Source organism: Tachypleus tridentatus, chromosome 1 (genome assembly GCF_004210375.1).
Source record: "Tachypleus tridentatus isolate NWPU-2018 chromosome 1, ASM421037v1, whole genome shotgun sequence".
Classification (NCBI taxonomy): Eukaryota; Metazoa; Arthropoda; class Merostomata; order Xiphosura; family Limulidae; genus Tachypleus; species Tachypleus tridentatus.
Genome location: NC_134825.1, coordinates 170,540,616 through 170,559,115, shown reverse-complemented (window position 1 = coordinate 170,559,115; position 18,500 = coordinate 170,540,616). Strand labels below are relative to the sequence as shown.

The window sequence follows — 18,500 nt, the reverse complement described above, 5'->3', positions numbered from 1 at the left end:
GTATATGTTATCAAACTTGATTTTATATCTTTCTGTTTGTTAGTATATGTTATCAAACTTGATTTTATATCTTTCTGTTTGTTAGTATATGTTATCAAACTTGATTTTATATCTTTCTGTTTGTTAGTATATGTTATCAAACTTGATTTTATATCTTTCTGTTTGTTAGTATATGTTATCAAACTTGATTTTATATCTTTCTGTTTGTTAGTATATGTTATCAAACTTGATTTTATATCTTTCTGTTTGTTAGTATATGTTATCAAACTTGATTTTATATCTTTCTGTTTGTTAGTATATGTTATCAAACTTGATTTTATATCTTTCTGTTTGTTAGTATATGTTATCAAACTTGATTTTATATCTTTCTGTTTGTTAGTATATGTTATCAAACTTGATTTTATATCTTTCTGTTTGTTAGTATATGTTATCAAACTTGATTTTATATCTTTCTGTTTGTTAGTATATGTTATCAAACTTGATTTTATATCTTTCTGTTTGTTAGTATATGTTATCAAACTTGATTTTATATCTTTCTGTTTGTTAGTATATGTTATCAAACTTGATTTTATATCTTTCTGTTTGTTAGTATATGTTATCAAACTTGATTTTATATCTTTCTGTTTGTTAGTATATGTTATCAAACTTGATTTTATATCTTTCTGTTTGTTAGTATATGTTATCAAACTTGATTTTATATCTTTCTGTTTGTTAGTATATGTTATCAAACTTGATTTTATATCTTTCTGTTTGTTAGTATATGTTATCAAACTTGATTTTATATCTTTCTGTTTGTTAGTATATGTTATCAAACTTGATTTTATATCTTTCTGTTTGTTAGTATATGTTATCAAACTTGATTTTATATCTTTCTGTTTGTTAGTATATGTTATCAAACTTGATTTTATATCTTTCTGTTTGTTAGTATATGTTATCAAACTTGATTTTATATCTTTCTGTTTGTTAGTATATGTTATCAAACTTGATTTTATATCTTTCTGTTTGTTAGTATATGTTATCAAACTTGATTTTATATCTTTCTGTTTGTTAGTATATGTTATCAAACTTGATTTTATATCTTTCTGTTTGTTAGTATATGTTATCAAACTTGATTTTATATCTTTCTGTTTGTTAGTATATGTTATCAAACTTGATTTTATATCTTTCTGTTTGTTAGTATATGTTATCAAACTTGATTTTATATCTTTCTGTTTGTTAGTATATGTTATCAAACTTGATTTTATATCTTTCTGTTTGTTAGTATATGTTATCAAACTTGATTTTATATCTTTCTGTTTGTTAGTATATGTTATCAAACTTGATTTTATATCTTTCTGTTTGTTAGTATATGTTATCAAACTTGATTTTATATCTTTCTGTTTGTTAGTATATGTTATCAAACTTGATTTTATATCTTTCTGTTTGTTAGTATATGTTATCAAACTTGATTTTATATCTTTCTGTTTGTTAGTATATGTTATCAAACTTGATTTTATATCTTTCTGTTTGTTAGTATATGTTATCAAACTTGATTTTATATCTTTCTGTTTGTTAGTATATGTTATCAAACTTGATTTTATATCTTTCTGTTTTAGTATATGTATCAAACTTGATTTTATATCTTTCTGTTTGTTAGTATATGTTATCAAACTTGATTTTATATCTTTCTGTTTGTTAGTATATGTTATCAAACTTGATTTTATATCTTTCTGTTTGTTAGTATATGTTATCAAACTTGATTTTATATCTTTCTGTTTGTTAGTATATGTTATCAAACTTGATTTTATATCTTTCTGTTTGTTAGTATATGTTATCAAACTTGATTTTATATCTTTCTGTTTGTTAGTATATGTTATCAAACTTGATTTTATATCTTTCTGTTTGTTAGTATATGTTATCAAACTTGATTTTATATCTTTCTGTTTGTTAGTATATGTTATCAAACTTGATTTTATATCTTTCTGTTTGTTAGTATATGTTATCAAACTTGATTTTATATCTTTCTGTTTGTTAGTATATGTTATCAAACTTGATTTTATATCTTTCTGTTTGTTAGTATATGTTATCAAACTTGATTTTATATCTTTCTGTTTGTTAGTATATGTTATCAAACTTGATTTTATATCTTTCTGTTTGTTAGTATATGTTATCAAACTTGATTTTATATCTTTCTGTTTGTTAGTATATGTTATCAAACTTGATTTTATATCTTTCTGTTTGTTAGTATATGTCAAACTTGATTTTATATCAAACTTGATTTTATATCTTTCTGTTTGTTAGTATATGTTATCAAACTTGATTTTATATCTTTCTGTTTGTTAGTATATGTTATCAAACTTGATTTTATATCTTTCTGTTTGTTAGTATATGTTATCAAACTTGATTTTATATCTTTCTGTTTGTTAGTATATGTTATCAAACTTGATTTTATATCTTTCTGTTTGTTAGTATATGTTATCAAACTTGATTTTATATCTTTCTGTTTGTTAGTATATGTTATCAAACTTGATTTTATATCTTTCTGTTTGTTAGTATATGTTATCAAACTTGATTTTATATCTTTCTGTTTGTTAGTATATGTTATCAAACTTGATTTTATATCTTTCTGTTTGTTAGTATATGTTATCAAACTTGATTTTATATCTTTCTGTTTGTTAGTATATGTTATCAAACTTGATTTTATATCTTTCTGTTTGTTAGTATATGTTATCAAACTTGATTTTATATCTTTCTGTTTGTTAGTATATGTTATCAAACTTGATTTTATATCTTTCTGTTTGTTAGTATATGTTATCAAACTTGATTTTATATCTTTCTGTTTGTTAGTATATGTTATCAAACTTGATTTTATATCTTTCTGTTTGTTAGTATATGTTATCAAACTTGATTTTATATCTTTCTGTTTGTTAGTATATGTTATCAAACTTGATTTTATATCTTTCTGTTTGTTAGTATATGTTATCAAACTTGATTTTATATCTTTCTGTTTGTTAGTATATGTTATCAAACTTGATTTTATATCTTTCTGTTTGTTAGTATATGTTATCAAACTTGATTTTATATCTTTCTGTTTGTTAGTATATGTTATCAAACTTGATTTTATATCTTTCTGTTTGTTAGTATATGTTATCAAACTTGATTTTATATCTTTCTGTTTGTTAGTATATGTTATCAAACTTGATTTTATATCTTTCTGTTTGTTAGTATATGTTATCAAACTTGATTTTATATCTTTCTGTTTGTTAGTATATGTTATCAAACTTGATTTTATATCTTTCTGTTTGTTAGTATATGTTATCAAACTTGATTTTATATCTTTCTGTTTGTTAGTATATGTTATCAAACTTGATTTTATATCTTTCTGTTTGTTAGTATATGTTATCAAACTTGATTTTATATCTTTCTGTTTTTAGTATATGTTATCAAACTTGATTTTATATCTTTCTGTTTGTTAGTATATGTTATCAAACTTGATTTTATATCTTTCTGTTTGTTAGTATATGTTATCAAACTTGATTTTATATCTTTCTGTTTGTTAGTATATGTTATCAAACTTGATTTTATATCTTTCTGTTTGTTAGTATATGTTATCAAACTTGATTTTATATCTTTCTTGATTTTATATCTTTCTGTTTGTTTGTTAGTATATGTTATCAAACTTGATTTTATATCTTTCTGTTTGTTAGTATATGTTATCAAACTTGATTTTATATCTTTCTGTTTGTTAGTATATGTTATCAAACTTGATTTTATATCTTTCTGTTTGTTAGTATATGTTATCAAACTTGATTTTATATCTTTCTGTTTGTTAGTATATGTTGATTTTAACTTGATTTTATATCTTTCTGTTTGTTAGTATATGTTATCAAACTTGATTTTATATCTTTCTGTTTGTTAGTATATGTTATCAAACTTGATTTTATATCTTTCTGTTTGTTAGTATATGTTATCAAACTTGATTTTATATCTTTCTGTTTGTTAGTATATGTTATCAAACTTGATTTTATATCTTTCTGTTTGTTAGTATATGTTATCAAACTTGATTTTATATCTTTCTGTTTGTTAGTATATGTTATCAAACTTGATTTTATATCTTTCTGTTTGTTAGTATATGTTATCAAACTTGATTTTATATCTTTCTGTTTGTTAGTATATGTTATCAAACTTGATTTTATATCTTTCTGTTTGTTAGTATATGTTATCAAACTTGATTTTATATCTTTCTGTTTGTTAGTATATGTTATCAAACTTGATTTTATATCTTTCTGTTTGTTAGTATATGTTATCAAACTTGATTTTATATCTTTCTGTTTGTTAGTATATGTTATCAAACTTGATTTTATATCTTTCTGTTTGTTAGTATATGTTATCAAACTTGATTTTATATCTTTCTGTTTGTTAGTATATGTTATCAAACTTGATTTTATATCTTTCTGTTTGTTAGTATATGTTATCAAACTTGATTTTATATCTTTCTGTTTGTTAGTATATGTTATCAAACTTGATTTTATATCTTTCTGTTTGTTAGTATATGTTATCAAACTTGATTTTATATCTTTCTGTTTGTTAGTATATGTTATCAAACTTGATTTTATATCTTTCTGTTTGTTAGTATATGTTATCAAACTTGATTTTATATCTTTCTGTTTGTTAGTATATGTTATCAAACTTGATTTTATATCTTTCTGTTTGTTAGTATATGTTATCAAACTTGATTTTATATCTTTCTGTTTGTTAGTATATGTTATCAAACTTGATTTTATATCTTTCTGTTTGTTAGTATATGTTATCAAACTTGATTTTATATCTTTCTGTTTGTTAGTATATGTTATCAAACTTGATTTTATATCTTTCTGTTTGTTAGTATATGTTATCAAACTTGATTTTATATCTTTCTGTTTGTTAGTATATGTTATCAAACTTGATTTTATATCTTTCTGTTTGTTAGTATATGTTATCAAACTTGATTTTATATCTTTCTGTTTGTTAGTATATGTTATCAAACTTGATTTTATATCTTTCTGTTTGTTAGTATATGTTATCAAACTTGATTTTATATCTTTCTGTTTGTTAGTATATGTTATCAAACTTGATTTTATATCTTTCTGTTTGTTAGTATATGTTATCAAACTTGATTTTATATCTTTCTGTTTGTTAGTATATGTTATCAAACTTGATTTTATATCTTTCTGTTTGTTAGTATATGCTTATCAAACTTGATTTTATATCTTTCTGTTTGTTAGTATATGTTATCAAACTTGATTTTATATCTTTCTGTTTGTTATCAAACTTGATTTTATATCTTTCTGTTTGTTAGTATATGTTATCAAACTTGATTTTATATCTTTCTGTTTGTTAGTATATGTTATCAAACTTGATTTTATATCTTTCTGTTTGTTAGTATATGTTATCAAACTTGATTTTATATCTTTCTGTTTGTTAGTATATGTTATCAAACTTGATTTTATATCTTTCTGTTTGTTAGTATATGTTATCAAACTTGATTTTATATCTTTCTGTTTGTTAGTATATGTTATCAAACTTGATTTTATATCTTTCTGTTTGTTAGTATATGTTATCAAACTTGATTTTATATCTTTCTGTTTGTTAGTATATATCAAACTATCAAACTTGATTTTATATCTTTCTGTTTGTTAGTATATGTTATCAAACTTGATTTTATATCTTTCTGTTTGTTAGTATATGCTATCAAACTTGATTTTATATCTTTCTGTTTGTTAGTATATGTTATCAAACTTGATTTTATATCTTTCTGTTTGTTAGTATATGTTATCAAACTTGATTTTATATCTTTCTGTTTGTTAGTATATGTTATCAAACTTGATTTTATATCTTTCTGTTTGTTAGTATATGTTATCAAACTTGATTTTATATCTTTCTGTTTGTTAGTATATGTTATCAAACTTGATTTTATATCTTTCTGTTTGTTAGTATATGTTATCAAACTTGATTTTATATCTTTCTGTTTGTTAGTATATGTTATCAAACTTGATTTTATATCTTTCTGTTTGTTAGTATATGTTATCAAACTTGATTTTATATCTTTCTGTTTGTTAGTATATGTTATCAAACTTGATTTTATATCTTTCTGTTTGTTAGTATATGTTATCAAACTTGATTTTATATCTTTCTGTTTGTTAGTATATGTTATCAAACTTGATTTTATATCTTTCTGTTTGTTAGTATATGTTATCAAACTTGATTTTATATCTTTCTGTTTGTTAGTATATGTTATCAAACTTGATTTTATATCTTTCTGTTTGTTAGTATATGTTATCAAACTTGATTTTATATCTTTCTGTTTGTTAGTATATGTTATCAAACTTGATTTTATATCTTTCTGTTTGTTAGTATATGTTATCAAACTTGATTTTATATCTTTCTGTTTGTTAGTATATGTTATCAAACTTGATTTTATATCTTTCTGTTTGTTAGTATATGTTATCAAACTTGATTTTATATCTTTCTGTTTGTTAGTATATGTTATCAAACTTGATTTTATATCTTTCTGTTTGTTAGTATATGTTATCAAACTTGATTTTATATCTTTCTGTTTGTTAGTATATGTTATCAAACTTGATTTTATATCTTTCTGTTTGTTAGTATATGTTATCAAACTTGATTTTATATCTTTCTGTTTGTTAGTATATGTTATCAAACTTGATTTTATATCTTTCTGTTTGTTAGTATATGTTATCAAACTTGATTTTATATCTTTCTGTTTGTTAGTATATGTTATCAAACTTGATTTTATATCTTTCTGTTTGTTAGTATATGTTATCAAACTTGATTTTATATCTTTCTGTTTGTTAGTATATGTTATCAAACTTGATTTTATATCTTTCTGTTTGTTAGTATATGTTATCAAACTTGATTTTATATCTTTCTGTTTGTTAGTATATGTTATCAAACTTGATTTTATATCTTTCTGTTTGTTAGTATATGTTATCAAACTTGATTTTATATCTTTCTGTTTGTTAGTATATGTTATCAAACTTGATTTTATATCTTTCTGTTTGTTAGTATATGTTATCAAACTTGATTTTATATCTTTCTGTTTGTTAGTATATGTTATCAAACTTGATTTTATATCTTTCTGTTTGTTAGTATATGTTATCAAACTTGATTTTATATCTTTCTGTTTGTTAGTATATGTTATCAAACTTGATTTTATATCTTTCTGTTTGTTAGTATATGTTATCAAACTTGATTTTATATCTTTCTGTTTGTTAGTATATGTTATCAAACTTGATTTTATATCTTTCTGTTTGTTAGTATATGTTATCAAACTTGATTTTATATCTTTCTGTTTGTTAGTATATGTTATCAAACTTGATTTTATATCTTTCTGTTTGTTAGTATATGTTATCAAACTTGATTTTATATCTTTCTGTTTGTTAGTATATGTTATCAAACTTGATTTTATATCTTTCTGTTTGTTAGTATATGTTATCAAACTTGATTTTATATCTTTCTGTTTGTTAGTATATGTTATCAAACTTGATTTTATATCTTTCTGTTTGTTAGTATATGTTATCAAACTTGATTTTATATCTTTCTGTTTGTTAGTATATGTTATCAAACTTGATTTTATATCTTTCTGTTTGTTAGTATATGTTATCAAACTTGATTTTATATCTTTCTGTTTGTTAGTATATGTTATCAAACTTGATTTTATATCTTTCTGTTTGTTAGTATATGTTATCAAACTTGATTTTATATCTTTCTGTTTGTTAGTATATGTTATCAAACTTGATTTTATATCTTTCTGTTTGTTAGTATATGTTATCAAACTTGATTTTATATCTTTCTGTTTGTTAGTATATGTTATCAAACTTGATTTTATATCTTTCTGTTTGTTAGTATATGTTATCAAACTTGATTTTATATCTTTCTGTTTGTTAGTATATGTTATCAAACTTGATTTTATATCTTTCTGTTTGTTAGTATATGTTATCAAACTTGATTTTATATCTTTCTGTTTGTTAGTATATGTTATCAAACTTGATTTTATATCTTTCTGTTTGTTAGTATATGTTATCAAACTTGATTTTATATCTTTCTGTTTGTTAGTATATGTTATCAAACTTGATTTTATATCTTTCTGTTTGTTAGTATATGTTATCAAACTTGATTTTATATCTTTCTGTTTGTTAGTATATGTTATCAAACTTGATTTTATATCTTTCTGTTTGTTAGTATATGTTATCAAACTTGATTTTATATCTTTCTGTTTGTTAGTATATGTTATCAAACTTGATTTTATATCTTTCTGTTTGTTAGTATATGTTATCAAACTTGATTTTATATCTTTCTGTTTGTTAGTATATGTTATCAAACTTGATTTTATATCTTTCTGTTTGTTAGTATATGTTATCAAACTTGATTTTATATCTTTCTGTTTGTTAGTATATGTTATCAAACTTGATTTTATATCTTTCTGTTTGTTAGTATATGTTATCAAACTTGATTTTATATCTTTCTGTTTGTTAGTATATGTTATCAAACTTGATTTTATATCTTTCTGTTTGTTAGTATATGTTATCAAACTTGATTTTATATCTTTCTGTTTGTTAGTATATGTTATATGCAAACTTGATTTTATATCTTTCTGTTTGTTAGTATATGTTATCAAACTTGATTTTATATCTTTCTGTTTGTTATATATGTTATCAAACTTGATTTTATATCTTTCTGTTTGTTAGTATATGTTATCAAACTTGATTTTATATCTTTCTGTTTGTTAGTATATGTTATCAAACTTGATTTTATATCTTTCTGTTTGTTAGTATATGTTATCAAACTTGATTTTATATCTTTCTGTTTGTTAGTATATGTTATCAAACTTGATTTTATATCTTTCTGTTTGTTAGTATATGTTATCAAACTTGATTTTATATCTTTCTGTTTGTTAGTATATGTTATCAAACTTGATTTTATATCTTTCTGTTTGTTAGTATATGTTATCAAACTTGATTTTATATCTTTCTGTTTGTTAGTATATGTTATCAAACTTGATTTTATATCTTTCTGTTTGTTAGTATATGTTATCAAACTTGATTTTATATCTTTCTGTTTGTTAGTATATGTTATCAAACTTGATTTTATATCTTTCTGTTTGTTAGTATATGTTATCAAACTTGATTTTATATCTTTCTGTTTGTTAGTATATCAAACTTGTTATCAAACTTGATTTTATATCTTTCTGTTTGTTAGTATATGTTATCAAACTTGATTTTATATCTTTCTGTTTGTTAGTATATGTTATCAAACTTGATTTTATATCTTTCTGTTTGTTAGTATATGCTATCATCTTTCTGTTTGTTAGTATATGTTATCAAACTTGATTTTATATCTTTCTGTTTGTTAGTATATGTTATCAAACTTGATTTTATATCTTTCTGTTTGTTAGTATATGTTATCAAACTTGATTTTATATCTTTCTGTTTGTTAGTATATGTTATCAAACTTGATTTTATATCTTTCTGTTTGTTAGTATATGTTTGATCAAACTTGATTTTATATCTTTCTGTTTGTATATGTATCAAACTTGATTTTATATCTTTCTGTTTGTTAATATGCTTGATTTTATATCTTTCTGTTTGTTAGTATATGTTATCAAACTTGATTTTATATCTTTCTGTTTGTTAGTATATGTTATCAAACTTGATTTTATATCTTTCTGTTTGTTAGTATATGTTATCAAACTTGATTTTATATCTTTCTGTTTGTTAGTATATGCTATCAAACTTGATTTTATATCTTTCTGTTTGTTAGTATATGTTATCAAACTTGATTTTATATCTTTCTGTTTGTTAGTATATGTTATCAAACTTGATTTTATATCTTTCTGTTTGTTAGTATATGTTATCAAACTTGATTTTATATCTTTCTGTTTGTTAGTATATGTTATCAAACTTGATTTTATATCTTTCTGTTTGTTAGTATATGTTATCAAACTTGATTTTATATCTTTCTGTTTGTTAGTATATGTTATCAAACTTGATTTTATATCTTTCTGTTTGTTAGTATATGTTATCAAACTTGATTTTATATCTTTCTGTTTGTTAGTATATGTTATCAAACTTGATTTTATATCTTTCTGTTTGTTAGTATATGTTATCAAACTTGATTTTATATCTTTCTGTTTGTTATCAAACTTGTTTTATATGTTATATATGTTATCAAACTTGATTTTATATCTTTCTGTTTGTTAGTATATGTTATCAAACTTGATTTTATATCTTTCTGTTTGTTAGTATATGTTATCAAACTTGATTTTATATCTTTCTGTTTGTTAGTATATGTTATCAAACTTGATTTTATATCTTTCTGTTTGTTAGTATATGTTATCAAACTTGATTTTATATCTTTCTGTTTGTTAGTATATGTTATCAAACTTGATTTTATATCTTTCTGTTTGTTAGTATATGTTATCAAACTTGATTTTATATCTTTCTGTTTGTTAGTATATGTTATCAAACTTGATTTTATATCTTTCTGTTTGTTAGTATATGTTATCAAACTTGATTTTATATCTTTCTGTTTGTTAGTATATGTTATCAAACTTGATTTTATATCTTTCTGTTTGTTAGTATATGTTATCAAACTTGATTTTATATCTTTCTGTTTGTTAGTATATGTTATCAAACTTGATTTTATATCTTTCTGTTTGTTAGTATATGTTATCAAACTTGATTTTATATCTTTCTGTTTGTTAGTATATGTTATCAAACTTGATTTTATATCTTTCTGTTTGTTAGTATATGTTATCAAACTTGATTTTATATCTTTCTGTTTGTTAGTATATGTTATCAAACTTGATTTTATATCTTTCTGTTTGTTAGTATATGTTATCAAACTTGATTTTATATCTTTCTGTTTGTTAGTATATGTTATCAAACTTGATTTTATATCTTTCTGTTTGTTAGTATATGTTATCAAACTTGATTTTATATCTTTCTGTTTGTTAGTATATGTTATCAAACTTGATTTTATATCTTTCTGATTTGTATCTTTCTGTTTGTTAGTATATGTTATCAAACTTGATTTTATATCTTTCTGTTTGTTAGTATATGTTATCAAACTTGTATATCTTTCTGTTTGTTAGTATATGTTATCAAACTTGATTTTATATCTTTCTGTTTGTTAGTATATGTTATCAAACTTGATTTTATGTCTTTCTGTTTGTTAGTATATGTTATCAAACTTGATTTTATGTCTTTCTGTTTGTTAGTATATTGATTTTATATCTTTCTGTTTGTTAGTATATGCTATCAAACTTGATTTTATATCTTTCTGTTTGTTAGTATATGTTATCAAACTTGATTTTATATCTTTCTGTTTGTTAGTATATGCTATCAAACTTGATTTTATATCTTTCTGTTTCTTAGTATATTCTATCAAACTTGATTTTATATCTTTCTGTTTGTTAGTATATGTTATCAAACTTGATTTTATATCTTTCTGTTTGTTAGTATATGTTATCAAACTTTATTTTATATCTTTCTGTTTGTTAGTATATGTTATCTAACTTGATTTTATATCTTTCTGTTTCTTAGTATATGTTATCAAACTTGATTTTATATCTTTCTGTTTGTTAGTATATGTTATCAAACTTGATTTTATATCTTTCTGTTTGTTAGTATATGTTATCAAACTTGATTTTTCCTTTCAAACTGTTTTAAAGTGGCTTGACATAAAATTACAGTTTAAATTTGTATTTAACTATGGTATTTTACTGAATTTCAGGTTTAGAAGTTCAAGGTTACATTTGCTACTTTTAATAAGTTAGTAGAAGTGATAGATGGTTAAAGTGTTTTTTTTTACATGTTCTGGGAACTGGTAATTTTGAGGAATGAAATTTGAGGATCAGTATAATGCATCACAAGTTTGAAATCGATACTTCTTTCATATACTATTCATTCAACAACCAGCTTACCATCCTTAATTTAGAACTACTGAGCAGAAACTGTAATTAATGAGAAGCATTTGCTGCCAGAAGAATTTTTAGCAATTTTGAATTGAATGATAGGACTGACTGTTACTCTTAAAATGCTCCTAAAACCTGATGTACAGAATATGTTACGTGTGAACCTTGGACATTATGATTTGCAGGCCAGCTTGCTAACTACCTGGCTACATTCAGTTTTGTATTGTTTTAGTGAAACTTAAATACTTTAATATTAAAAATAGTTTTATTTTTAGTATATACTTTGTTTAGTAGGCCCAAGTCCAAGGCATAAGGAGACTGTGAAAAAACTGGAACATTGTGATAATTAATAGTCTCCAGGTTATAGAGTAGTTAGTGCATTGATTTAGTTTAAACTCGTAAATGCAGAAGGTGGCTCTAGGCATGTTTTTTATTCTCAGTGTGGGCATTCTATTCAACAGTGAGAATTATTGTCTTGAAGCATCAACTGTCCTTAAATAGTTTTAAGAGTAGTTTTGTCAAATAAAGCTGACAATTTAGTGATGTGTGATTAACTTTCAGAGAAATTCCTTTGAAATATGTTTATAATTGAGCATTTCTGATTGATTAACAAATACAAATAATCATATGGTGTATTTTTTTCATCATTCATTTTTAATTTTTATCATGTTTAGGAGTCTTATACACATCCTGTAGTATCAGTTTGTTGTTGGCACGTGCACTGTGAAGAATGCTGGTTAAGAACACTGGTAAGCCGTATACTCTTGTTTGATTTTTAAAGTTTGTTGACACATTTTGTATTTACACATTATTTGTAGTTTTTCTTTTCCTGTTAGTTCAATAAGCCCAAAAGTTAGAAGCACGTTAGTTTAATACTTTGAAGCTACATGTACCAAACAACAAGAAAATTGCTGAAACAACATAACCATATGATACTGCCATCTATCGTCACCTATTATCAACTTTGTAATATTGCCTGTAGCTTTAAAGGCTATTCTACTCTTGAATTATTCTGACTACAAAATATTCTTGATATTATTTGATAGCAAAATTGTGGTGGTCCACTCTATGGGTATGACTAATCTAGAAAATTTCTTCATAATATAGTCATATTTTAATTTTCATGTGAGGTAACCATATTGTATTGAAGCAAAATTTGGTTAAAGACTTTTCCAAATAAATTTCCTTTGTTACAGCTGCTCACAGGTAATAGTCATCAATTTGGTGGGGTCATGCAAACTTCAGATTATTATTTTTAAAAATAAAAAATAAAATTGATGAAAGACATAAAGATGAAATGGGTCATAATAGCAAAGGTAACCTTGGAAGACTATAAAACAATATACAAAGTAAAGCTTGTGTTAAACATGCTGTCGAAAACCATTTATAAAAAAGCATCAGATTATTTTAGTTATCTTGTAGACCTAGCCCTAGTAGCTAAAGTTAATTCTAAATAGTAACTGCTTCTATAGAATCAAATCGTCCTAAGTAAGTCATAAAATATTAAAGTTACTGTTAAATATTAATACATGCATTATATGAAAACTCAGCTTTTCTTGGCTGATTATAAGTCTGTAACTGTCATTTTAGATGCATTTAAAATGGTTCAGGATGTACCATAACATCAAGTATATTAATGGTTTAGAATACTTGAAACTTTTTATGTTATGCTATTGTTAGTTAAGCTATCGGAAGAATACTCAATGTGTATACAGTTTTAATCACAGTAGCTGTATGAACACAGTTTATACCCTCTGAAGGACTTTGTACGTCACTTAATACTATTAAGGATTAGTTTTAATAAAATGAATGAAACCTTTTCAAAGAAGTAAAATACAATTGTAAAACAATATTTATTGAAGAATCATGAAAATTATGCATTGTTGTTGTGCAGTAAAACCTGTATTTTTTATTTTAAAATAACAATAAAAAATGCTTACTGAACCATTGCATGCATTTTTATGTTAAAGTTTGTACTTTAAAAAGTGTTTTATGTTAATTCACAAAAAGCATAATTTCAAATAGCTTTTCAAGTTTGAACCGATCTGTCAGTTGTATGTTTTTATAATTTTCTTGCATGTATTGTAAAAAAATAAATGAACGGTTTTAAGCCATTCTTATAGCTAAATGTTATACAAATAACCACCTAGAGTTTCAATGTGATGTATTCCAATAGCTTTAAAATGTGATTGGTTTATTTCCAACCAGAAATGTTTCTAAAAAAATGGATTATTTTCCTGGTTCTTTCATACTTGTGTTAACCTTTCTTAAAAAATAGTCACAAATTCTTATTTAAGATGTTTTATCTGTCTTTCTGTTTTCCTTTAGGGGGCCAAGAAGCTATGTCCACAGTGTAACATCATTACATCTCCAAATGATTTAAGAAGAATTTATCTCTAAAAAGAGCGTCTTTTTTCCATTTTTTTAACAAGCTGCAACTTATTGTGGGTTGACATAAACTGTTAATTAAATGTTCCTAAAAGCTGACTTTAAAGAAAGAAACTATTGCTTTTATTTTATTCTAATACCATGCTTACCTCTCTCATAAGATTAGCTAGTCGCATTCAGTGCTGCCCTCTTTATGATTATACTTTAGGCATGCCACAAGCTTTCTGCTTCTCCTTCTACAGGAATTACCACATTCCAACATGTATTTCTCGTAAATAATCATGGGTCATCTCTTAACCAATAGTAGCATGATATCCTCATGTGACATACTTTAGCCCCAATTTCGTTTTTGTGGCTCTGGCTTTACGTATGTGGTTTATTTATTGTTGGGACCTTATAGGTAAGAATGCAGTTTTGGTTTGAGCCAACTTACCCCAACATATCTCAGAGTTTGATTTCTTGTACCTTTTCTGAGACACTTGTCTGCCAGCAATTAGCACTTATAATAATTCTTGTAGCTCATTTGTCTCAATCAAAACATCATGTGTGTGTGTATATATATATATCCACCCATTCTAATTTCTCAACCTTCATCCTTCCAACCCTTAACTGTTCCTTCTAATTGGAGTACTTCTTCATGTCAGTTTATTTGAAACCCCCATCACCAACAGTACCAGTAACCATTCTGTTGATTAAGTCCAACAAGAGCTCAACTATTGTTGTTTTTCCTTGCTGATGTCCTTTCATCAATAGATAATAAGGGTAATGTTAGAAGGATTCGTTATTAAGTTTTTCTCTCCACCTCTTGTTTCTCCTTGCCCCATTTTCTTTCCTCCCCCTCGAGACCCCTGAAGTATTAGCATCTGCCAAAAGTGGTTTGAGAATTGCTTTTATAATAGGCAATCGTACTGGTTCACCTTCCTTTCTGGGGTTTTTATTTCCTTTTTTTCATTGTCCCCAAGAAAACTGAGGATTGATGGCTGGTCATTGATATATGTCTCTCCTTAACCACTTCATTGCACTCCTCAAGTTCACCATGTAGTTTTTTCTTATCCTGAGGTTGTGGTTTTCCCCAGAGTTGTGGATGACAAAGATAAATGTCTCTAATGCTTCCCTCACCTCCTGACAGCACATCATTCTCACCCTTACCTCTGGTTTGTCCACCAGGGGGTAGTTTACCAATTTCAGGCACACCCTTTCAGACTTGCCTTGGCTATTTATGTGTTTTGTCACATATTCTTGGCTCTGCACTTCATCTCCATGATCTGGGAATACGATTTTATTATTACATGGATGGCTGGTTCTTACTGGCTCATAAAAGCAGCAATTGGACACTCGTACTGAACAACTTTTTTCTGTGGCAGCTCGGATGGACTGGTTGATCAAATTGGAGTTGTTGTTTCTTTGATGCATTCAATATCTAATCTGTTTGAGGGGTCATGTTTTGACATAAATATCAGTCAAGATTTGCCTTCTCCTTTGCTTCTTTGTTCAATGGAAATTTAAGTTCACCATGCCTTCTTGGCTCATGAGGTACTATCTTTTGAGGATGTGGTTCTCCATGACTACACTGGTTCCTCTCAATTGTGGCCATATGAGATCTCTTCAGTTGACTTTTCACAAAGATGGTGCCACAACTGGGGTAATTGATTCCATGCAATAGTCATTCTTTTGACACCGGATGTCGAGTCCTGGATTGATAGATCAGAGGTGATATTTGTGTCATGCTTAATCTCATATTCTTGAATTGAAGATGAAGATGGTATGGTTCTCATCTTACCTTTGCACGGATGTTGGTACTCTACAAGGATATTTTAGATTTAGTTGACTTACTAAGTACGTTTCAATGTGCCCTAACTCCACACTTTTCAGGTTTTACATGGGCAAAAAATAAACCCAGTTTAGAAGTGGTTCAATTCCACTCTTTTGATCATTAGATCTATATCTCTCCTTGTCAGGGGTATCTTTCACATCTATATCTCTCATTGTCAGGGTATCTTTCACATCTATATTTCTCATTGTTAGGGGTATCTTTCACATCTATGTCTCTCATTGTCAGGGGTATCTTTCACATCTATGTCTCTCCTTCTCAGGGGTATCTTTCACATCTATATCTCTCCTTCTCAGGGGTATCTTTCACATCTATATCTCTCATTGTCAGGGGTATCTTTCACATCTATATCTCTCATTGTCAGGGGTATTTTTCATATCTATATCTCTCATTGTCAGGGGTATTTTTCATATCTATATCTCTCATTGTCAGGGGTATCTTTCATATCTAAATTTCTCATTGTTAGGGGTATCTTTCACATCTATATCTCTCCTTTTCAGGGGTATCTTTCACATCTATATCTCATTGTCAGGGGTATCTTTCACATCTATATCTCTCATTGTCAGGGGTATCTTTCATATCTATATCTCTCATTGTCAGGGGTATCTTTCACATCTATATCTCTCATTGTCAGAGGTATCTTTCACATCTATATCTCTCATTGTCAGGGGTATTTTTCATATCTATATCTCTCATTGTCAGAGGTATCTTTCATATCTATATCTCATTGTCAGGGGTGTCTTTCATATCTATATTTCTCATTGTTAGGGGTATCTTTCACATCTATATCTCTCATTGTGAGGGGTATCTTTCACATCTATATCTCTCATTGTCAGGGGTATCTTTCACATCTATATCTCATTGTCAGGGGTATCTTTCACATCTATATCTCTCATTGTCAGGGTATCTTTCACATCTATATCTCTCATTGTCAGGGGTATCTTTCACATCTATGTCTCTCATTGTCAGGGGTATCTTTCACATCTATATCTCTCATTGTCAGGGGTATCTTTCATATCTATATCTCATTGTCAGGGGTATCTTTCACATCTATATCTCTCATTGTCAGGGGTATCTTTCACATCTATATCTCTCATTGTCAGGGGTATCTTTCATATCTATATCTCATTGTCAGGGGTATCTTTCACATCTATATCTCTCATTGTCAGAGGTATCTTTCACATCTATATCTCTCATTGTCAGGGTATCTTTCACATCTATATCTCTCATTGTCAGGGTATCTTTCACATCTATATCTCTCATTGTCAGGGTATCTTTCACATCTATATCTCTCATTGTCAGGTATCTTTCACATCTATATCTCATTGTCAGGGGTATCTTTCACATCTATATCTCTCATTGTCAGGGGTATCTTTCATATCTATATCTCTCATTGTCAGGGGTATCTTTCACATCTATATCTCTCATTGTCAGAGGTATCTTTCACATCTATATCTCTCATTGTCAGGGGTATTTTTCATATCTATATCTCTCATTGTCAGAGGTATCTTTCATATCTATATCTCATTGTCAGGGGTGTCTTTCATATCTATATTTCTCATTGTTAGGGGTATCTTTCACATCTATATCTCTCATTGTGAGGGGTATCTTTCACATCTATATCTCTCATTGTCAGGGGTATCTTTCACATCTATATCTCATTGTCAGGGTATCTTTCACATCTATATCTCTCATTGTCAGGGTATCTTTCACATCTATATCTCTCATTGTCAGGGTATCTTTCACATCTATATCTCTCATTGTCAGGGTATCTTTCACATCTATATCTCTCATTGTCAGGGGTATTTTTCACATCTATATCTCTCATTGTCAGAGGTATCTTTCATATCTATATCTCATTGTCAGGGTGTCTTTCATATCTATATTTCTCATTGTTAGGGGTATCTTTCACATCTATATCTCTCATTGTCAGGGGTATCTTTCACATCTATATCTCTCATTGTCAGGGGTATCTTTCACATCTATATCTCTCATTGTCAGGGGTATCTTTCACATCTATATCTCATTGTCAGGGGTATCTTTCACATCTATATCTCTCATTGTCAGAGGTATCTTTCACATCTATATCTCTCATTGTCAGGGGTATCTTTCACATCTATATCTCTCATTGTCAGGGGTATCTTTCACATCTATATCTCTCATTGTCAGGGGTATCTTTCACATCTATATCTCTCATTGTCAGGGGTATCTTTCACATCTATATCTCTCATTGTCAGGGGTATCTTTCACATCTATATCTCTCATTGTCAGGGTATCTTTCACATCTATATCTCTCATTGTCAGGGGTATCTTTCACATCTATATCTC

General features: G+C 26.2%; 1 protein-coding gene across 2 annotated transcripts in view; it reads left to right on the top strand.

The window, feature by feature from the left end:
• The window catches only part of LOC143230188 (E3 ubiquitin-protein ligase RNF220-like), a 100,332-nt gene extending 82,858 nt beyond the window's left edge, over positions 1-17,474 (top strand). For both annotated transcript variants that reach the window (XM_076463325.1, XM_076463320.1), the window contains exons 14-15: positions 12,628-12,702; positions 14,282-17,474. In XM_076463325.1, the coding sequence (XP_076319440.1) occupies positions 12,628-12,702; positions 14,282-14,353 (147 nt within the window). In that variant the 3' untranslated portion in view covers positions 14,354-17,474. The remainder of the gene's footprint in view (positions 1-12,627; positions 12,703-14,281) is intronic.
• The last annotated feature ends 1,026 nt before the right edge of the window (positions 17,475-18,500 follow it).